General features: G+C 41.6%; 1 protein-coding gene and 1 pseudogene across 1 annotated transcript; both read right to left on the bottom strand.

Moving 5' to 3' along the window:
• Window positions 1-526: 526 nt before the first annotated feature.
• LOC135516513 (chronophin-like) lies at window positions 527-5,071 on the bottom strand (annotated as a pseudogene).
• A 478-nt stretch (window positions 5,072-5,549) lies between these two features.
• Window positions 5,550-22,872, bottom strand: LOC135542670 (mesoderm induction early response protein 3-like). The gene is made up of 13 exons (XM_064969792.1): window positions 22,805-22,872; window positions 21,268-21,292; window positions 16,590-16,735; window positions 16,184-16,318; window positions 15,733-15,856; window positions 14,346-14,419; window positions 14,055-14,124; window positions 13,772-13,920; window positions 13,478-13,559; window positions 13,294-13,388; window positions 12,986-13,113; window positions 9,839-9,993; window positions 5,550-9,613 (listed from the first exon to the last, which is right to left on the bottom strand). The coding sequence occupies exons 1-13, from the start codon at window positions 22,811-22,813 to the stop codon at window positions 9,150-9,152; spliced, it is 1,656 nt and encodes a 551-aa protein (XP_064825864.1). The 5' UTR covers window positions 22,814-22,872; the 3' UTR covers window positions 5,550-9,149.
• Window positions 22,873-23,531: the final 659 nt, after the last annotated feature.

Here is a 23,531-nt window from a genome sequence, read left to right as displayed (position 1 = left end):
CCTGTGTGTTTAGTGCGTCCACCAGATCAGAGGCAGTAGGGATGACCAGGGATGTTCTGTTGATAAGTGAGTGGATTTAACCATTTACCTGTGTTACTAAGCGTTCAAAATGTAACGAGCACTTTTGGGTGTCAAGGGAACACAAACCAACACGGTATAAATCACCCCAAAACAAATTAAGAATTGCCGTATGCAAAACAGTTGTGGTAAGTCAGACAATCCAATCCGCCACATTTCTCCAGCAGAGAAAGTCTAAAACAGCTGAGACCAAAGTAGATCGGTTGTCCAACATTAGACATAAGTAGATCCGATACAGGTTTGATTCCGTGCCACGGCTACAGTACACGCTTTTAAATACAACAAAACAAACGGTATGAACGCGCTTCCAAGCTGAGGGTTGAACACATACTTCCTCTCTCGCGCCACTGTCACAACCGACTTTTGCGGAGCTGATGCTGGCTATTTAATAGGGAATTAACTGAAAGGGAAGGGGAAGCACTGATACAGTTGAGACAAATTCAGGGCGTCACAGTATGAAGTCAGCAATAGTGTTAACAACATCGTCTGGCACAAAGCTGTGGTTTGTGGAGTGATCAATCTCTCCTCCTGGGCCGTCTTCACCCTGTACCTGTGAGTGTAAGCATGGTATCCAGGCCACAGTTGTCCACAAACAGCATTTTTGTCTGTGTCTCCAGACTCAATACGGTCCCCCACCACCAGGCTCTAGGCTGGGTTCACTCTGAACTGATTGGAGATGCACTCAAACAAAGGGGCTTGCTGATCACCGTTGCCTTCTTGCCTGTGGCCACCTCCAAGAACGCTGTCAGACACCCAGAACCAGACAGAGAGAGATGAGAATTGGAAATAGAGTATGTTCTCTCTCTCACACACACACACACACATTTACAATGTACTAATAAAACTGTTTCTTTTTATTTTCTTGATTTTGGCAAAAAGTAAACACCCAGAGAGCCTCTGTATTGAAATAGGCTACTCTTGCTCCCCTAACATTAGTTACTTAATATCTTCACAGAAAATTCTGAGTGTTTACATTTCGCTCCTCTTTTAGCCAACATTTAATCAATGCAGGCGAACCTTTAGCGAGCTATTCATACTAAATCAGTTGTTCCTGCCTGGTGCCAGGCCCAACAGATGCAGCTTCAGGCTCAGCAGCTCTGTCTCCCCATCCTCACCCGCCTGAACCAGCCCTGTCTCCCCATCCCCATACCCCTGAACCAGCCCTGTCTCCCCATACCCCTGAACCAGCTCTACTCCCAACCGAAGGAGGAGGTGAGCAGCATTGTGTTGAATGACATGTCATTTGGCATAATTGCAGGTACTGCAATACATTGAGGACGGGAATCTCACAGGAAAAATCTCACTTGACACAGATGCAGCCAATATCAGAGCCTTAAAGGAAGAAATGCAGTCTCTTAGAGATGGATGGGGGTTTCTCCTGTCTGAGGCAACACTGATTGCTACGCAAATGAATGTTGCACCTCAATTTAGGAACACAGCCACCAGAGGAAAAGGAAGAGATTCCATGATGTGACCTCTGAAGAGGAGACAGCTCAGGGCAGTGCAGCAACGGTGTTTCCGAACACAGTTTTTTACTGCTATGGACAACATCATAAGTGACATTGACACTAGGTTCCACACCACTGCAAACATTGTAGAATCATTTTCTGCTGTTCTGAAAGTGGGGCAGATTAGTGAGGATAAAGTCCCTTCTGGGTGCCAACCACTGATCATGAAGTATTCCAGAGAGTTTCAAAATGAAGTAAGACACCTGACCACTGTATATGCTGCCACTTTCCCCCCTAACGTGTCCCCTCTTGGTCTCCTGAACGCAATTTGTATGATGCAGCTGCAAAGCATTGTTGAAGAAGTGTGCATTGCTTTACATATATTTTGCACACTGCCTGTGACTGTTGCTGGTGGTGAGAGAGCTTTCAGTAAGCTAAAACTGATTTTCTTTTTAAATATTTGAGGTCCACTATGGACAGGCTTTGCAGTCTTGCCATGCTGTCCATTGAAATCAGTTAGCTAGAAAGCTGGACTTCAAAGACTTGATCAGTGACTTTGCTAGCAAGAAGGTTCAGCGCTGGACTCTTGGTGAGTAAGGCTGAGCAAGAGCCAGTGATAACTGTTAAATGGCATGGATATGGATATGGATCACTACACACGATGCCCACAGGTTTATAACAAGACTGAGAACAGACGGAGAACAAGATATATCTCAAAGTAATGGCTGGATTGCCATAACATTTGTTGTGCACAATCAAGACCCCAAGTGGAAGAACCCTATTGATTTGGTGACCTCTTGACCTTTCCTCTAGCGCCACCATCAGACCTTTCCATTTCCATTTTGTTTTCCATTTCCACTTTTCCAGCTGCTTATTTTCTAGTTGGTACTTAGTTCAAAAATCTGCTGCTGATTTTATTGTTTTGCTTGTTATATTATATCATTCTATAGATGATCATGTTAATTTATTTTAATTGAAGAGGTTAATGTATATTTAAGTTATTTATTTTAAGGTATTCATTAATGTTAAGAGACTTTTCCATTCAAGAATTTTCCCATTAAAATTACATTTAGACTGTAAAAGATGGTCTTTAGCACATTTGCCTGGTTGTTCTTTAAACGTGCTTTCCTCACCATCTTAAATAAGCATGCCCCTTTCAAAAAATGTAGAACTAAGAACAGATATAGCCCTTGGTTCACTACAGAATTGACTGCCCTTGACCAGCACAAAAATACCCTGTGGTGTACTGCACTAGCTTCGAATAGTCGCCGCAATATGCAACTTTTCAGGGAAGTCAGGAACCAATACACAGTCAGTTAGGAAAGCAAAGGCTAATTCCAAAAAGTTTTGGGACACTGTAAAATCCATGGAGAATAAGAGTACCACCTCCCAGCTGCCCACTGCACTGAGACTAAGAAACACTGTCACCACTGATAAATCCACGATAATCGAGAATTTCGATAAGCATTTCTCTAGGGCTGGCCATGCTTTCCACCTGGCTACCCCAACCCCGGCCAACAGCTTTGCAATCCCCGCAGCAACTGGTCAATCACCATTTTCTAATCGGCAGACTCAACAGCCTTGGTGTCTCTAATGACGGCCTCGCCTGGTTCACTAACTACTTCTTAGATAGAGTTCAGTGTGTCAAATCGGAGAACCTGTTTTCCGGACCTCTGGCAGTCTCTATGGGGGTGACACAGGGTTCAATTCTCAGGCCGACTCTTTTCTCTGTAAATATCAATGATGTCGCTCTTGCTCTGCGGGTGATTCTTTGATCCACCTATACGCATACGACACCATTCTGTATACATCTGGCCCTTCTTTGGACACTGTGTTAACAAACCTCCAAACGAGCTTCAACACCATACAACACTCCTTCTGTGGCCTCCAACTGCTCTTAAATGCTAGTAAAATGAAATGCATGCTCTTCAACCGATCGCTGCCCGCACCTGCCCACCCGACTAGCATCACTCCTCTGGACGGTTCTGACTTAGAATATGTGGACAACAATAAATACCTAGGTGTCTGGCTAGACTATAAACTCTCCTTCCAGACTCACATTAAGCATCTCCAATCCAAAGTTAAATCTTCCTATTTTGCAACAAAGCCTCTTTCACTCATGCTGCCAAACATACCCTTGTAAAACTGACTATCCTACCGATTCTTGACTTCCGCGATGTCATTTACAAAATAGCCTCCAACACTCTACTCAGAACATTGTATGCAGTCTATCACGGTGCCATCCGTTTTGTCATTAAAGCCCCATGTACTACCCACCACTGCAACCTGTATGCTCTCGTTGGCTGGTCCTCTCTACATATTCTTGGCCAAACCCACTGGCTCCAGGTCATCTATAAGTCTTTGCTAGGTAAAGCTCAGCCTTATCTCAGCTCACTGGTCACCATAACAACACCCACCTATAGCACTCGCTCCAGCAGGTATATTTCACTGGTCATCCCCAAAGCCAACACCCCCTTTGGCCACCTTTCCTTCCAGTTCTCTGCTGCCAATGACTGGAACGAATTGCAAAAATCACTGAAGTTGGAGACATATCTCCCTCACTAACTTTAAGCTTCAGCTGTCAGAACAGCTTACCGATCGCTGCAGCTGTACACAGCCCATCTGTAAATACCTCATCCCCATATTTTGTTATTCTGCTGTTTTGCACACCAGTATTTCTACGTGCACATCCTCAACTGCACATGTATCACTCCAGTGTAAATTGCTAAATTGTAATTACTTCACCACTATTGGCCTATTAATTGCCTTACCTCCTTACTTAATTTGTACACACTGTATACAGATTGTGTTATTGACTGTACATTTGTTTACCCCATGTGTAACTCTGTGTTGTTGTTTTTGTCACACTGCTTTGCTTTATCTTGGCCAAGTTGGAGTTGGGTTGGTTGGGTTCTGGGGGTCTGTGATTACAGCAATTGCACAGGGTTGGTGTGGCTTGTGATGGTGGCGTTCAATGTGATATATTTTCATGGGGTCCAAAATCCCTGGCGGCGCCCCTCATCCTTCCATCCGGGCTCTGGATCCCGCAGATTGCAGGAGGCTTTGGTCAATTTAAGGAAGGTCAACTTGTCAATTCCAACAAGGACCGCTTTGACATCTGAGGCCAATGTCCAGTTAAATATAGTGCGGTCATCTTCATCAACAAAATGAATGCCAGCCTCTCAACTCATTACGCACCCCCCCAGCCTATGACAAACACCTTGCCTTGCACCTTAGAGACATCCCTCAGGTAAAGCGCTGAACAATAAGAGAAGCTGAATATCTGCTCTTGCATTACATCAAAGCCCAGGCGGTAGAATTTGTCACGTAATTCTCCCGTGGCCTAGTGCTGTGTTTGATCAAAGAACTCACCGGTTATTGCATTTTTTTTGCCGTGTTTGATCAAGGAACACACCGGTTATTGGCTTTTCTCCGTGGCATATCACACCATCGCAATCGAAAAGGAAGAAATATTTTGCATTGAGCAGATTTAAGAGCCTCCAATTCCAACATCCCTTGAAGCCGAAGACGCGCGTGCTGGCCATTCTGAATGTTCGATATAGCCAATCTCTCACCCTTTCTTTGTGAAAAATGTCTGTCTGCTAGCAGACTCTGCAAATGTGCAAAAGCCTATTGCAATATAATACGTCTCACCACCATTTGAACACGTCAATGACAGTTGACATTTCACAAGCAACAGAATAAACAAGATTTAACCACGCCATTTCTGTAGGCCTAATGACAAACCCATGAAACGACAGCACTTTAGCAGGTTCGACAAATGCAATGTGTCCAACATTTATAACGTTGTGTCACCATTAATGGTTTAGGCCTATGTATCTTTTTTTGCATGTAAAAAAGGGAAAGATATTAAGCCCCAAAAGGCTAATTTTGGCTTAAGTGTAGGGATTAGGCTATTAGGGGACGGTGACCAATTTGGGGGAGAGATCCAGCACAAAAAGCAGAAATTCACTTGTGCTGTCACACAAGTTAATGCACATAAAACTGAGTAAAGCAGAAATCTTGAGACCTTTTCCAGAGCTTTATTTCTGGATATGTACATCAGGTATTAAAGAACAGAAAATACAAAATGTTTAACAAAACCCAAAGAAAAAAAAAACAATTCAGTGTCTATGTACAATTCTTAAACAAAAGCGAGTTTCTCTTGAACATTCGATAGTAAATATGTTGATTGTCTATATTTCTGGATATACATTTATGTTTTATTCACAAAAAGGTGTTCTTTACTTCAAATAACTAGATATTTTTTTAAACAACCACAACTGCTATATCTTTTTATACTATTAAACTTCAAAACACAATACAAAATATAAAAAGAAATTAGTGCTTTCTTACACACAAGTCTCTCCAGAGATTTCCAAAAAAATATCACATTATGAGATTTCAGGACAGGGTTGTAAAATCAAAATATTAATCTACTAGTCAATGGCCTTTACATTCAGACAGTATTTCTGAGTCTTTATACCAAACCATAGGGTGAAATAAATATCACTGCACTGATAAAGCTAGAGAGAGCCTGGAGACACCCACGACATCTGCACTTTTGATGATGGTGAGTAACAATGGTCTGGTACATATCCCTAGGCACTTGATGTATCTGAAAGCATTGGATAGGTATAAGCAATATGGTAGTAGTTCATCTGCCATTTTGGTTCCATCTATCCAACCATACCAGGGGCTCGCATCCACAAAGCATTTCAGAGTAGGAGTGCTGATCTAGGATCAGTTTGGCCTTTTAGATCAATGAATAAGAGCCTTTGTGGATACGGGTCCAGATCTATGAAAGTACCTAAGGGACGAGGGCTTGATTCTGAACCAGACCCATCTTTCAACATACTGACTACAGAAGCCATCCCTTTCACCAAGACAAAGACAGAAATGTGTAAAGGAAATAAATGAAGAGTAACAAAATGGGATTTGTACATTATGATTGCAACTTCAAAATGCAACATTGAATAATATATTAATACGTCTTAGGTAAAGCCTTTTTAAGTTGTACATTTTCGAGAACTGTCACACAGCTAGCATGCATTGTTTTTCTGTCTCCCACTGCCAAGGGACCCCCACCCCCCCAAATATCCAAACACCAAAAGCCAATCAGTAAAATGTAAAAACATGTAATGTCAGTACATAGACACATTATTGCCTTTTGACAAGGAATCTAATTTTAAGTATTTGTATCAACACAGATTCACAAGTTTAAAGAGGTCAATGAAGACATTTAAGGCTATTAGTTAATTATTTACATGAAACTGTCCACATTTGGGGAAATAATGCAAGCTGAACAAACAGCTGACTCCAATATCTGCCATAGAAACAGAATGACTAGATAACGCCTAGCTAGGTAAAACCAATGCAAAAAACCCGTCTGTACATACTCAGGATAGTGAATTATTGTATGGTAAATGTTTATGTAAGAAATCTATGGACTTTTGTGGGTGACATTCAGAATTATACTGAACAAAACTATAAATGCAACATGTAAAGTGTTGGTCCCATGTTTCATAAGCTGAAATAAAAGATCCAAGAAATGTTCCATAAGCACAAAAAGCTTATTTCTCTAAATTTCTATGCACAAATTTGTTTACATCCCTGTTAGTGAGCATTTCTCCTTTGCCAAGATAATCCATCCACCTGACAAGTGTGGCATATCAAGAAGCTGATTAAACAGCACGGTCAATACATAGGTGCACCTTGTACTGGGGACATAGTTAAATGGCCCCTCTAAAATGTGCAGTTTTGACACATAACACCACAGATGTCTCAAGTTGAGGGAGCGTGCAATTGGCATGCTGACTGCAGGAATGTCCACCAGAGCGGTTGCTTGATAATTTAATGTTAATTTCGCTACCATAAGCCACCTCCAATGTCGTTTTAGAGTATTTAGTATAAAAACTAATTAGTATAAAAACTAATTCTGAAATAAATGAATTAGGCCCTAATCTATGTATTTCACATGACTGGGCAAGGGCTCACCCACTGGGTGCCAGGCCAATCAGAATTAGTTTAGCCCAGTCATGTGAAATACATAGATTAGGGCCTAATTCATTTATTTCAATTGACTGATTTCCTTCTGTAAACTGTAACTCTGTAAAATCGTTGAAATTGTTGCGTTTATATTTTTGTTCATATACACCCCTGAAACCAACTAATTATCAAACTCACAATGCATAGGTAAATGAAGCAATCACTACTGCATACATTAAAAAGACAATGATGGACGACCCCCCCCCCCAACACTCAACAATTCACAATTAGTTCAGTCGAGAGAAATAGAAGTTGAATCTCTGTTAGACTGCAACTGGACAAATTATGGACCGGATAATACAAGGCATCCTCCAGTCAGTACAGTGGAAGTTGCAGAAAAGGAAAAAAGTGGCTTTAAATAAAGAAATAATACTGCTAACAAGCTTATGCAGGCCTTTTAAGTAGTTTCAATAAAGAACAATACAGTAGAGGGAAAAAAATAAACCCTAACTTTTGCAGATTGATCAAGCTCCATGATGACCATGCAAACAACACATTTAGCACTCAACTAGGGCCAAATAGATTTATGAAGAAATACATGTTGTGCTAAGAGTATAGGGCAGAAACTATATACATTACTGGAGCTGAACACATGACATCTCAGTGCAACACTATAATGCCAATCCAAAAACTGTTCTGTCATAATGTAAAATATTGTCATGATATTGGCTAATTTCTGGGGCAATAAGAGACAGATTTATAAGGGCATGTTTCAGATAATATGATGGACAGATAAAACTGCCCAGATTAGTTGGGTGTCAGACCCAGCCTTTTAGTCTTTACATTGATCACTTGACTCCGCTAATAAAATTGGCAGATTTAAAAAAGGTTTAAAATGTTTTGGCAAGCTCTGTCACAGCTGAACACTGAGGAAAATCAACATATAATATTTTGTTAAACATTCTCCTCTGGTTTGGCCACTTCAGACTGTTAAAAGTCTGAAAAAAGCAAGCCGAGTATAAAAGAAGCTTCCACAGGAACAAAAACAAAGGCGAGAGGGAGAGAAAAACATCCTAGCAACTGATATGCTCCTAGTTAAAATCTACACCGCCTCAACACCATCGAGTGTTGTTGCATTAAGTACAAAACCCAGGCTCCTCTCGGACAAAACACATTTGACCAAGCTTGGTTTCTGCAAGTACCTGTAAACACTGATTGTTAATCAAAAATACCACTTTAATAATGAACAAACTTAGTAAACCAGAACAAAGCTGGTTTGGCAACTGTATATGAGTGGCAGGATTACGTAGCTTTGAAGAAGTCGTCTGTAGATGTGAGGGATGAGGAACAAAACAACTGTCTATCCGCAGCCTCCGGGACAGGCTGGGCTGGGCCCCACACTACATGGACACTGACATCTCAGGGCCGCGGAAAATAAATGGCTATATAAACTCTTGAGAAATCAAGATTGTTTGTTCTATACGATAAAGACATCACTGATGTCATATTTCACAAATAAAATCAAAAACGAAATAGATGTGTATATATAATTATTAAACAAAAATCTCCAGTGAGTGAGTCTTATGTACACATCGGATGGTGGATTTAAAAGAGGGATTCTGGGGGCGGGGGTGGTCACTCTGACTGGAGCGCTGTGCTGTGACGTCGTGCATGTGCTCCCATAAACCCATTGGGCTCCCCACTGCCCACCAAGCCCCCAAAGTCCGTGACGGACACCGCCATCTTGGCACCGGTGATGCGGTGGTGTGCCGTGTTCCGCCGCCCCTCAAAATCCACTCCGAGGTTACCCACAGAAACATCGTTGATGAAAGAGTCGGGCAGCGCCAACTTGAGCCTCTTAGAAGGCCGCTCGCAGTCCTTGCCCCCGTACACCCCTCCCCGCTGGCCCAGGTCTGAGTGGTAGAAGCCAGCGTCCAGCATGTTGAGACAGTTGGGATCTCCTCCGTTGGAGGGGAAGCCCAGGGGCTCTTCCTGTGCCAGGGACCCCCGGTGGAGGCTCTCCAGAGGGGGGAAACCGTACGAGTCCAGGCAGCTTACCTCCGCTGGGCTGCACACTGTGGCCACGCTGTTACTCAGGGCTGAGGAAACATAAATAAACTACTTGGTTATCTGTGGATTTCTTATGTATTGTTTTTAGGACTTGTGTTGAATGCATAAAGTTGTATTGTTTTGTATAATCTGTGTAATGTAATACCGAACGCCATATCTGAAGTTAGAGTAACTATTTTTCACAAGCCTATCAAGCAAGGAGAGGGTCAGTTTGTGCTACATACCATGTTGAGAGTCAGACCCTGTTGACTAACCTGTGAGGTCGCTGGCAGTGATGGAGTTGAGCAGGCTGAGCTGCTGCTCTGTGGTGGGCTCCATCCTCACCCCTCCTCCTCCGCCTGAGCACACAGAGGAGGAGCTGTCTACTGCCAGGCCCTCCGCCTCGTCCACCAGCCGGTCCATCAGGTCCCTGCAGGCAGGGGGAACACGCAAGATGTTAACACACACAGACACATACTCCCATAATAACCATTAGCAGTGTCCACCCCTTTTGTGTAGTTGCAAGAACATTAAAATGAAATTTGCTTTCACAGGCCATCAACATATTCAGAGAGAACTTCGTCGACATACAATACCGTTCAAAAGTTTGGGGTCACTTAGAAATGTCCTTGTTTTTTAAAGAATAGCACATTTTTTTGTCCATTAAAATAACATAAAATTGATCAGAAATAGAGTGTAGACATTGTTAATGTTGTAAATGACTATTGTAGCTGGAAACGGAAGATTTTTTATGGAAAATCTACATAGGCGTAGAGGCCCATTATCAGCAACCATCACTCTTGTGTTCCAATGGCACGGTGTGTTAGATAATCCAAGTTTATAATTTTAAAAGGCTAATTGATCATTAGAAAACCCTTTGCAATTATGTTAGCACAACTGAAAACGGTTGTTTTGATTAAAGAAGCAATAAAACGGGCCTTCTTTAGACTAGTTGAGTATCTGGAGCATCAGTATATGTGGGTTCGATTACAGGCTCAAAATGGCCAGAAACAAAGCACTTTCTTCTGAAACGCATCAGTCTATTCTTGTTCTGAGAAATAAAGGCTATTCCATGAGAGAAATTGCCAAGGAACTGAAGATCTCGTAAAATGCTGTGTACTACTCCCTTCACAGAACAGTGCAAACTGGCTCTAACCAGAATAGAAAGAGTGGGAGGCCCCAGTTCACAACTGAGCAAGAGGACAAGTACATTACAGTGTCTAGTTTGAGTCCACAACTGGCAGCTTCATTAAAATGTACCCGCAGAACACCAGTCTCATCCTCAACAGTGAAGAGGCAACTCCGGGATGCTGGCCTTCTATATGCAGAGTTGCAAACAAAAGGCCATATCTCAGACTGGCCAATAAAAATAAAAAGATTGTCCAGTGTCTGTGTTCTTTTGCCAAAGGAAGATTGGAAAAAAGTGTTATGGACAGACGAATCAAAGTTGAGGTGTTCGGATCACAAAGAAGAACATTAGTGAAAAGCAAAAAAAAAAATCAAAGATGCTAGAGGAGTGCTTAACGCCATCTGTCAAGAATGGTGGAGGCAATGTGATGGTCTGGGGGTGCTTTGGTGGTGGTAAAGTGGGAGATTTGTACAGGGTAAAAGGGATCTTGAAGAAGGAAGGCTATCACTCCATTTTACAACGCCATGCCATACCCTGTGGACAACGACCCAAAGCACAGCTCCAAACTATGCAAGAACTATTTAGGGAAGAAGCAGTCAGCTGGTATTCTGTCTATAATGGAGTGGCCAGCAGTCACGGGATCTCAACCCTATTGAGCTGTTGTGGGAGCAGCTTGACCGTATGGTACGTAAGAAGTGCTTCAGGAAGCATGGGGTAAAATCTCTGCAGATTACCTCAACAAATTGACAACTAGAATGCCAAAGGTCTGCAAGGCTGTAATTGCTGCAAATGGAGGATTCTTTGACAAAAGCAAAGTTTGAAGGACACAATTATTATTTCAATTAAAAAAAATCATTATTTCTAACCTTGTCTTGACTATATTTCCTATTCATTTTGCAACTCATTTCATGTCAACTCAGAATTTCTGGCGGGAATGGCACTAGCCCTCACTCTTCAATCCAACAGGTCCCAGACATTTGCAATGGGATTGAGATCTGGGCTCTGGCCATGGCAGAACACTGACAATCCTGTCTTGCAGGAAATCACACACAAAACAAGCAGTATGGCTGGTGGCATTGTCATGCTGGAGGGTCATGTCAGGATGAGCCTGCAGGAAGAGTATCACATGTGGGGGAAGGATGTATTCCCTGTAACACACAGCGTTAAGATTGCCTGCAATGACAGCAAGCTCAGTCCGATGATGCTGTGACACACCGCCCCAGACCATGACAGACCCTCCACCTCCAAATCGATTTCGCTCCAGAGTACAAGCCTCGGTGTAACGCTCATTCCTTCGACAATAAACGTAAATCCGATCATTACCCCTGGTGAGACAAAACCACGACTCGCCAGTGAAGAGCACTTTTTGCTAGTCCTGTCTGGTCCAGAGACGGTGGGTTTGTTCCCATAGGCGACGTTTTTGCCGATGATGTCTGATGAGGACCTGCCTTACAACAGGCCTACAAGTCCTCAGTCCAGCCTCTCTCAGACTATTGCGGACAGTCTGAGCACTGATGGAGGAGATTGCGCGTTCCTGGTGTAACTCGGGCAGTTGATGTTGCCATCCTGTACCTGTCCCGCAGGTGTGATGTTCGGATGTACCAATCCTGTGCAGGTGTTGTTACACATGGTCTGCCACTGCGAGGACGATTAGCTGTCCGTCCTGTCTCCCTGTAGCGCTGTCTTAGGCATCTCACAGTACAGCCATTGCAATTTATTGCCCTGGCCACATCTGCAGTCCTCATGCTTCCTTGCAGCATGCCTAAGGCACATTCACGCAGATGAACAGGGCAATAAATTGCGATGTCCGTACTGTGAGATGCCTAAGACAGCGCTACAGGGTGACAGGACGGACAGCTGATTGTCCTCGCAGTGCAGGGCATCCTGCGGGACAGGGGATGCACCTGGGCATCTTTATTTTGTTGTTTTTCAGAGTCAGTAGAAAGGCCTCTTTAGTGTCCTACGGTTTCATAACTGTGACCTTAATTGCCTACCGTCTATAAGCTGTTAGTGTCATAATGACCGTTCCACAGGTGCATGTTGATTGTTTATGGTTCATTGAACAAGCATGGGAAAAAGTGTTTAAACCCTTTACAATGAAGATCTGTGAAGTTGTTTGGATTTGACAAATTATCTTTGAAAGACAGGGTCCTGAAAAGGGGAAGGTTTTTTTGTGCTAAGTTTATGTTTTCATGGAAAACAATGACATTTCTAAGTGACCGCAAACTTTTGAACGGCAATGAATTCAGACCTCAGTTACTACGGTTGTTGAGCATCCTGAATGATCACTTACGTTACACCAGGATAGCTGCTATACTTCTTCTTGCCAAAGCGATTCTGCTGGACAAAGAAATCAAAGCGCTCCGACTTCTTCCACATGTAGTAAAAGGCCACACATTCAGCTACCGTCCGTGTCTTAACCTGATGAAGGGCAGAAATACATGATGAAACGAAGCGTTCTCCAACACAGGAAGTTAGTGCCACAGGCTTTTTAAAGAAAGGGTAAATAAAGTATGCATGTTCATATCCTTACAGAAGCTATCAACATGATATTACAATAATTTCATCACCTTCTAAAATCAGTAACAGAGAGAGACCCACCTTGTGCTTCTGTATGAGGTGAAAGTTCTTATCGTATAGCTGTAGTGCATGTTCAAAGTTTCTGCATTCATCTTCAGACCACGGTGGGGATTCCTCTGTAATGATCGCAAGGGGTCATTTTTCCTCTCCCAACAGAGTGACATTTTTGAAAGAGCCTACAAATTATTAAAAATGGTGACCTTACCCTGTGATGAGTTCACGTTACTGCAATACCTCTCCAGTGCTTCAGGGGTATTGTAGTTACATTTCACAAGCTCATACAGAGCCTACAGGGAAACGACAGAGGAATAGATCAACGACTTACATTGACAACAACCATGACAATCATGTAACTCTGACAGACAGACAATAACTTTGAGATGGCAGCTGGAGAATGTCTAATGTTATGACATCCAGCGAGTCTTAAAGAAGTCTTCCACAATGCCAGTAAGACAGACCGCTAGATGAAGATTGACCATCACGTGTAGCGATGACAGACCTGCTCATTGTCGCTCACATGAGCCCCTGCCATGTCACTTCCTGTCCTCTCATCGGTCGCCCGTGACGACGCCTCACACAGGAAGTCCCTGACCTTGCTTTCTGACAACACGTCCGGGCTCCATAGCAACTGGTCATCATCTTCGTAAACTTCATGAAAATGTCAGATGAGAATCACAATGTTAGACACTCTGTGCAATGTTACACTTGGAAACACTGCTAAATGTCTGACTGTCAAGTGCAACGGGTTTATGGGTTAACCTCTTGAGAAAGCCTGCACTTACCCTTATCGTCGCCATAGTGACAGAGGTGGGTGGGGACCTCTGCTTGGTGCTGCGACCCCACCATTATTTCCTGTGAAATGCAAATACAAAACAGATTTACCCCCAGAACATGAAGCCCCATGTTTCTACCATCAGTAAATGCAGGTCTAGGATCATTTAACCAAATAACGTTACTAAACAACCTTAACCATTGAAAAATAAAAGAACTGACCTCCAATCTGTGCTTATGGGAAACTTAATCCTGTATCTTCTTCAATCAAGTCACTTTTAAAAGGAGGACAAGATTCTTACCTTTCTGGAGTCCTCTAGGCTTGGGCCGTCCTCCTCACACTCGGACTCCTTATCACCGTCGTAGATAGTATTAGCTGACAATACAAATACAGAACGGGCACGCCCCATTAGAATGCTTGTTATACGAATGGGACCCTGTGCTTATCAACTAATCACGTGACAAGGCCATTAAAATATGGAATGAATGTTTAGGAGGGGATAAATGCTGTCAAAGCTAACAAGATAAATAAGTTAACTTCTTATGGCTGGCGGACAGTTTTGAGTAGCTTGGAAGAATAAGGTGGCCAGAGTTAACTGCCTGCCATGGCCTGCAAAACTGCCTGCTACTCAGGCCCAGAAGCTAAGATATGCATATTATTAGTATTTGGATAGAAAACACTCTGAAGTTTCTAATTTTTTTTGAATGATGTCTGTGAGTATAACAGAACTCATATGGCAGGCAAAAACCTGAGAAAAAAATCCAACCAGGAAGTGGGAAATCGGAGGTTTGTAGGTTTTCAAGTCATTGCCTATCCAATATAAAGTGTCCAATTTGGTCCGATTGCATTTCCTAAGGCTTCAGATGTCAACAGTCTTTAGAACCTTGGTTCAGGCTTCTACTTTGAAGGGGGAGCGAATAAGAGCTGTTTGAACCAGGTGTCTGGCAGAATGCCATGACCTGAAGTCTCGTGCGCAGCCGTGAGAGCGAGCTGCGTCCCCTTTCATTTCTAAAGACAAAGGTATTGTCCGGTTGGAACATTATTGACGATTTATGATAAAAACATCCTAAAGATTGATTATAGACATCGTTTGACATATTTCTACAAACTGTAATATAACTTTTTTGACTTTTCGTCTGGACCTAGTTATCGCGAACAAAAAGGAGGTATTTGGACATAAATGATGGACGTTATCGAACAAAACAAACATTTATTGTGGGACTGGGATTCCTGGGAGTGCATTCCAATGAAGATCAGAGGTAAGTGAATATTTATAATGCTATTTCTGACTTTTGTTGACTCCACAACATGGCGGGTATCTGTATGGATTGTTTTGGTCTCTGAGCGCTGTACTCAGATTATTCCATGGTGTGCTTTCGCTGTAAAGCTTTTCTGAAATCTGACACAGCGGTTGCATTAAGGAGAAGTATATCTTTAAAGTACTTTTGTTTATAATGACACCTGCACTTGACAGTATTTTTGCCATTATTATGAGTTTTCAATGACGGTATACTGCAGGCTAAACTTAGGAAACAATAACAAACAAAACATTGCAGTGGCTCATAATATTTACACTATAAAACATTATATGAATCTGACCAATTGTGTTTTATAATTGTGCTCTTGAGCTCTGACAATGTTTTATCATTTATCCCTGAGATGTCCCAATAAAGTTTGAATTGCCTTACATCTGAGTGTTCTGGGGAAGAAGTCGGTGGCCTCATGGGAGGTGACTGAAGGGGTGAGGTCATCAGCAGATGACTGGGTCTCCTCCTCATAGTCCCCTGATAGCAGGTCTTTAGCTATCTCCTCCTGTGGAAGAACCCAATTATCGTTAGTAACCATTAGCTACATCAGTAACTTATTTAGGACTGGGAGCCCACCAAGGATCAATTGATCCTAAAAGCTACAAGTTGTTTTGTTCCATATCTGTCGTAAACACACTTTGTAGGTAATACAGAAATAAAACAGACACTTATAATGTAATCATAGTTGGGATAGATGCCTACTGATTATATCACAGATACATAAGGGAACTTGACTGAAAACATCTTTGAATATCAACTAATTGGCTCTACAGTACACTGTGACAATGTTCCCTTTACCAAATCGGAAAATATTGGAATGAATTTTGTTCACCTTGTCCAAAGTCATATCTGGCAGCTCATCCGTCAGCTCCCCAGAAAAGCTGTCCATGCTGGAGCCTGCAGCCGTACTGACAGACGCCTCATAGCGGTAGATGGCCAGCAGTTCCTCCAACGGCATGTTCCCCTCCTGTTACAACAAAGAGAAATCACTTTAGATCACGTCTCTACAATCCAAATTATGGTAATACATGTCTGCAATATGAAGAATGGTTTGACAAGAAGTTCCATGTGATACAATATCCCCCCCCCAGGCTATAACGTTTGATTAATTATAGTAGGGAAGGAAGTGGTCATTCAAACATTGACAGAATGAAAAACCTTCCGATAAAAGCAACAACTACATTTCCTGTCCAAAAGAAAGGAAACTGGGAATTATTTCCTGTTATTAGCCAACCAACCTTCTCCAGATCGGCTATCTCTGAGTTAAAGTTTCTCTCGCCCTCCAATGACTCTTCCTCCTCCAAAGTCCTCTCGTCGTCATATTCGTGGACTAGCATCTCTGCTGTCGGATCGAAGTCATGATCTTCAGACGATAAAGAGCCAACTGTGGAGTGGGAAAACTATTTTAGATCACAGTTGAATGGCACCATTGAGGACAAATGGCAAATAAATTAGATACACTCTGCAAAACTGGCACTGTCAATGCCATTGTCGCACCCAAAGCATCATTTTCATGGAATTATTTTCTCAATATTTCTTAAATAACAGATTTAGCTTCATGGTATCATAATAAACATCACCTGAACAGAAAATGGACATGTCATATTCATAAATTAAGTATTCCATTAAAACTGGAATCCTTAGTTGCGATATCAATATACAGTACCAGTCAAAAGTTTGGACACACCTACTCATTCAAGGGTTCTTCTTTTTTAAACTATTTTCTACATTGTATAATAATAGTGAAGACATAAAAACTATGAAATAACATATGGAATGATGTAGTAACCAGAAAAGTGTTAAACAAAACATATTTTAGATTCTTCAAAGTAGCCACCATTTGCCTTGATGACAGCTTTGCACACTTTGGCATTCTCTCAACTAGCTTCATGAGGAATGCTTTTCCAACCGTCTTGAAGGAGTTCCCATATATGCTGAGCACTTGGCTTCTTTTTCTTCCCTCTGCGGTCCAACTCATCATCTGATGCAGCACTCCAAATAGCCCTTACACAGCCTGGAGGTGTGTTGGGTCATTGTCCTGTCGAAAAAACAAATGATAGTGGGACTAAGCGCAAGTCAGACGTGATGGCGCATTGCTGCAGAATGCTGTGGTAGCCATGCTGGTTAAGTGTGCCTTGAATTATAAATATATCGCCGACAGGGTCACCAGCAAAGCACCCCCACACCTCCTCCATGCTTCATGATGGGAACCACACATGAGGAGGTCATCTGTTCACCTACTCCATGTCTCACAAAGACAACGGTTGTAACCAAAAATCTCAAATTTGTACTCATCAGACCAAATGACAGATTTCCACCGGTCTAACGCCCAATTGCTCGTGTTTCTTGGCCCAAGCAAGTCTCTTCTTCTTATTGGTGTCCTTTAGTAGTGGTTTCTTTGCAGCAATTCGACCATGAAGGCTTGATTCACAGTCTCCTCTGAACCGTTGATGTTGAGATGCGTCTGTTACTTGAACTCTGTGAAGCATTTATTTGGGCTGGAATTTCTGAGGCTGGTAACACTAATGAACATATCCTCTGCAGCAGAGGTAACTCTGGGCCTTCCTTTCCTTTGGCAGTCCTCATGAGAGCCAATTCCATCAGGGCGCTTGATGTTCTTGACATTTTCCAGATTGGCTGACCTTTATGTCTTCAAGTAATGATGCACTGTTGTTTCTCTTTGCTTATTTGAGCTGTTCTTACCATAATATGGACTTAGCCCTATCTTCTGTACACCACCTTTATCTTGTCACAACACAACTGATTAGCTCAAATGCATTAAGAAGGAAAGAAATTCCAAATTATTTGTATTATCTTTATTTAACTAGGCAAGTCAGTTAAGAACAAATTCGTATTTACAATGACGGTCTACCAAAAGGCAAAAGGCCTCCTGCGGGAACGGGGGCCTGGGATTAAAAAAATAAATACAATATAAATATAGGACAAAACACACATCACAACGAGACAACACTACATAAAGAGAGACCTAAGACAACAACACAACATGGTAGCAGCACAAAAACATGGTACAAACATTGGGCAAAGTCAACAGTACAAAGGTCAAGGTAGAGACAACAATACATCATACAAAGCAGCCACAACTGTCAGTAAGAGTGTCCATGATTGAGTCGTTGAATGAAGAGATTGAGAAAACTGTCCCGTTTGAGTGCTGGTTTGTTGCAGCTAGTTCCAGTCGCTAGCTGCAGTGAACTGAAAAGAAGAGCGACCCAGGGATGTGTGTGCTTTGGGGACCTTTAACAGAATGTGACTGGCAGAACGGGTGTTGTATGTGGAGAATGAGGGCTGCAGGAGATATCTCAGATAAGGGGGAGTGAGGCCTAAGAGGGAGTTATAAATAAGCATCAACCAGTGGGTCTTGCGACAGGTTCCTCAGATGACCAATTTACAGAGTATAGAGTACAGTGTCCTATAAGGAGTATTGGTGGCAAATCTGATGGCCGAATGGTAAAGAACATCTAGCCGCTCGAGAGCACCCTTACCTGCTGATCTATAAATTATGTCTCTAATCTAGCATGGGTAGGTAGGATGGTCATCTGAATTAGGGCTAGTTTGGCAGCTGGGGTTAAAGAGAAGTGATTACGATAGAGGAAACCAAATCTAGATTTAACTTTAGCATGCAGCTTTGATATGTGCTGAGAGATGGACAGTGTACCATCTAGCCATACTCACAAGTACTTGTATGAGGTGACTACCTCAAGCTCTAAACCCTCAGAGGTATTAATCACGCCTGTGGGGAAAGGGACATTCTTCTTACCAAACCACATGACCCTTTTTGGAGGTGTTCAGAACAAGGTTAAGGGTAGAGAAAGCTTGTTGTAGAGCATTTAAGACAAAATCCGGGGAGGGGCCAGCTGAGTATAAGACTGTATCATCTGCATATAAATGGAGAAGAGAGCTTCCTACTGCCTGAGCTATGTTGTTGATGCAAATTGAGAAGAGCGTGGGGCCTTGGATTGAGCCTTGATGTACTCCCTTGGTGACAGGCAGTGGCTGAGACAGCAGATTTTCTGACTTTATACACTGCACTCTTTGAGAGAGGTAGTTAGCAAACCAGGCCAAAGACCCCAATACTCCTTAGCTAGCGCACAAGAATGGAATGATCTACCGTATCAAATGCTTTGGCCAAGTCAATAAAAATAGCAGCACAATATTGCTTAGAATCAAGGGCAATGGTGACATCATTGAGGACCTTTAAGGTTACCTTTCACCTTTAAGGTGACACATCCATAACCTGAGCGGAATCCAGATTACATACCCGAGAGAATACTATAAACATCAAGAAAGCCAGTCAGTTGATCATTGACAGGTTTTTCAACACTTTTGATAAACAGGGCAAAATAGAAATAGGCCTATTACAGTTAGGATCAGCTTGATCTCCCCCTTTATTTAAAGGATGAACTGTGGCTGCCTTCCTAGCAATGGGAACCTCCACAGAAAGGAGAGACAGGTTAAGGAGACGTTTATCTTAATTCCATGTATAATAGTCGTATCTTTATCAATGTTTATTATGAGTATTTCTGTAAATTGATTTGGCTCTCTGCAATATCACTGCATGTTTTAGAACTACTGAACGTAACGCGCCAATGTAAATTCCGATTTTTAAAAAATATAACTATGAACTTTATCAAACAAAACATACATGTATTGTGTAACATGAAGTCCTATGAGTGTCATCTGATGAAGATCAAAGGTTAGTCATTAATTCTCTCTGCTTTTTGTGACTCCTCTCTTTGGCTGGAAAAAAATGGCTGTGTTTTTCTGTGGCTTGGTGGTGACCTAACAATCATTTGTGGTGCTTTCGCTGTAAATCCTTTTTGAAATCAGACACTGTGGCTGGTTTAATTCGAATTTTATCTTTAAAATGGTGTAAAATACTTGTATGCTTGAGGAATTTTAATTATGAGATATTTGTTGTTTTGAATTTGGCGCCCTGCACTTTCACTGGCTGTTACAGAGCCAGTCCTAGACAGGTTAAAGAGGTTGGAGATAGGCTTTGTGATGATAGGGGAAGGAACCATAAAGAAGAAAGGGTCGAAACCTAACCCAGATGTTTTTTTGTGGGTCAAGTTTAAGGAGCTCCTTTAGCACTTCGGACTCAGTGACTGCCTGCAGGGAGAAACTTTGTAGCAGGGCAAGGGAAAAAGAGGAAGAAGCATCGGGGATAGTTGCATTAGAAGGGATGGAAGATGAGGAAATGTTGGACGGGCAAGGAGGCATGTTAGAGTCAAATAGGAATCCTGAATTAATGAAGTGGTGGTTAAAGAGCTCAGCCATGTGCTTCTTGTCAGTAAGAACCACATCATCAAAATTAAGGGACATGAGCAGCTGTGAGGAGACACAGCTGTTAATTGAACTGCATTCCAGGTGACTACCTCATGAAGCTAGTTGAGAGAATGCCAAGAGTGTGACTAAGCTGTCATCAAAGCAAAGGGTGGCTACTTTGAAGAATCTCAAATATAAAGTATATTTATTTAACAATTTTTTGGTTACTACCGGATTCCATATTTGTAATTTCATAGTTGGATGTTTTCACTATTGTTCTACAATATAGAAAATAGTAAAAAGAAAAGGCCTGGAATTAGTAGGTGTGTCCAAACTTTTGACTGGTACTGTATGTATGTATGTATGTATGCATGCATGCATGCTTGTTTTACTAAAATATTTGTAAACAACAAATGTAAACAAACACTATTGCTTCAAAACATGATTAAAACTATAACTTTTATATCATGGATGGTCAGTCCTTGAATCCATACCCCTGTCTATGAATTTGAGAGTGGTTACACATTTATCCAGGCCCATCCCTCCGATTTTTTATAAAAACAGCCAGAGTGACGCTTTGTTTTTGTTTGAATTAAAGATTGTGTTTAAAAAAATATATAATTTCTACATTACCTGGGCTCGAACTCCCGAAGGAAGCCTGTTTAAAAGAACAAAAATATAAGAGCACAAATGAAGCAACATTGAAGATGAAATACTATACATGAATGTAGCCTGAGCTGTCGCTAGTGGGCTTTATGGATCTCCACCATTAGTCTTAGTGTACAACCAGTAATGCACTCGAGTCCCCCAGTGACCGGTTCGTACATAAAACATTCTTCATTCACATCAAGCCCATAATAGACATCCATAAACCCCACTAGCAGCTGCCTAGGCTAATGTGAATGCTGCTCTATTACACTGTTGAAAACATCAGTCGATTCTTGTAAAAATTTAAATTACAACCAACTTTTCCTTGTACATACTAGCTTCGTAAAATGAGATTCAATTGGCTCCATGTAATCCGGGACCCTTGGGATGTCCCTACCGCATTGAAGATTACATTTTTGGTTCGGGTTAAGGATTGGGTTTAGCTAAAAAGGGTTAAGGTTAGGTGAAGGGTTAGCTCAAAGTAGTGGAAAAGTTGCTAACGATCTAAAATTATAAAGTTCTCCGTGATTCGATTCGAAAACGCAACCTATTCGCCCACCCATCTGTCTTATGGAACCAGACCAAACGTAACATATCATACTAAATGGAGTGTCTCGGATTTACGTACAGAATAATATGAAATGCTCTGAGACCAGTTTGCAACCGAGCAACACAAATTAGATAACAGTCGGTGGTTGTATTTGCTAAAAGTTTTAGTAAAAGCATTAATTTCAGCACCCTGCGAAATGACCGCAGTTGTACAGGACAAACATTGGTACAAGTAAGCGGTTTCAGAATTTACATTTTGACAAGAATCGACTGATGGTGACTCAAGGTTGTTGCTAACAAATCCCGCGACCAGTTATCAAAACTCAACTCCGCCTCGATATAAGAGAACGGAGTTGAGTGTTCCTCAGCTAGTTACCAACCGTATAGATACGCGGTTTGATGTAATGTTATCGTATTATTAGTAAATATGCTAGCAATAGGATAACATTTGGATGTGGGACGCAAAATAATAATAGACAGTTTTCCCACAAACTGTCGGTGTTCGGAAATGGTAGAGAAAGGTAATCTTATTAACTAACGTTACACAGGAAAACCTAGGCTCGAGAAAAAAAATCGTTTTGTTTAGCTACACGGTATTTCTAAAACTGGGAACAATTCCCCGGTCATTAAAATTTTTGTACATTATTTTGTGTACACAAGAACCGAAAAATACCATCGCAATTACTTGCAAATAATGTCTTATTTTCTTCCTCCACCAAATTGGCGTCTCAATCTACCCAGTCGATGTTAGCAAAGCAGCTGAGAACGCGCACAGGCCTTGTCGTGAAAGATCGGTATATACATTTAAACATATTTTAGAGGCAATTGCGGCAATCATTACACAAAACCACACATATAGAACAAAAAAACATTAATTTATGAAATCGATAACATTTAAAAAGAAAGTTAACGACAAAAATGTAAAAAAACATCGATTTAAAATCTGATGGTTCTCCCCTATTTTCCCTCTTACCTCCGCCATATTGGTACCTATAGGCTCTTTCCAGCCTTCCAGCCGAGTACCCGGATCGACTCTCTGAGCCAATCAGAGATCCAGGTAACAGTAGTAGTGACGTCTTTCTAACTAAATACTGGTAGGCTACCTGTCATAATCTAGGAATGTTACTGTATGAATTGACTTTGATAAAAAAAAATGTATTGATTGGCAAACGTTAAATCGGTTTGTATTTATAGGCGTGTCATTTGAGACCTAAGAGTAGCCTTTTACTTACCACTATCCAAGCAGATAGCTAATCATGATGAATGTAATTTTCCTTGAATAAAGGAAAATCAAACAATTTACTAAAACTAAATCAGACAATTTAAATCAGTCAACAGGACATTTATATAGCCCCGACCTACCCCTTGCAGACCCAAATTGCATTACCAGTAGGGGGCACAACTGAACTATAAATGGAGTGAAGAATTCTCTCACCCATTTCATTTACATTTACATTTAAGTCATTTAGCAGACGCTCTTATCCAGAGCGACTATTTCTGTATTTCTAAGCAAATCAGTGACCTTAAACCACCCTCTCACCTGATCTTTTGCATTCAGAGAGTTAGTGTTTGTGTGTGTGTAAGTAGCCTATCGGAGGAAAACACTCTGACTCCACTTGTTATTCCACATGCTTCATCAGTTTGGGGAAGGTGGGCTTTTTACATCATAACAGCTGTGTCACTTATATAAACTGTGTCAA

This window comes from Oncorhynchus masou, chromosome 1 (genome assembly GCF_036934945.1).
Source record: "Oncorhynchus masou masou isolate Uvic2021 chromosome 1, UVic_Omas_1.1, whole genome shotgun sequence".
NCBI lineage: Eukaryota > Metazoa > Chordata > Actinopteri > Salmoniformes > Salmonidae > Oncorhynchus > Oncorhynchus masou.
The sequence above is the reverse complement of the archived record's forward strand: the minus strand, read 5'-3'. Positions and strand labels throughout refer to the sequence as shown.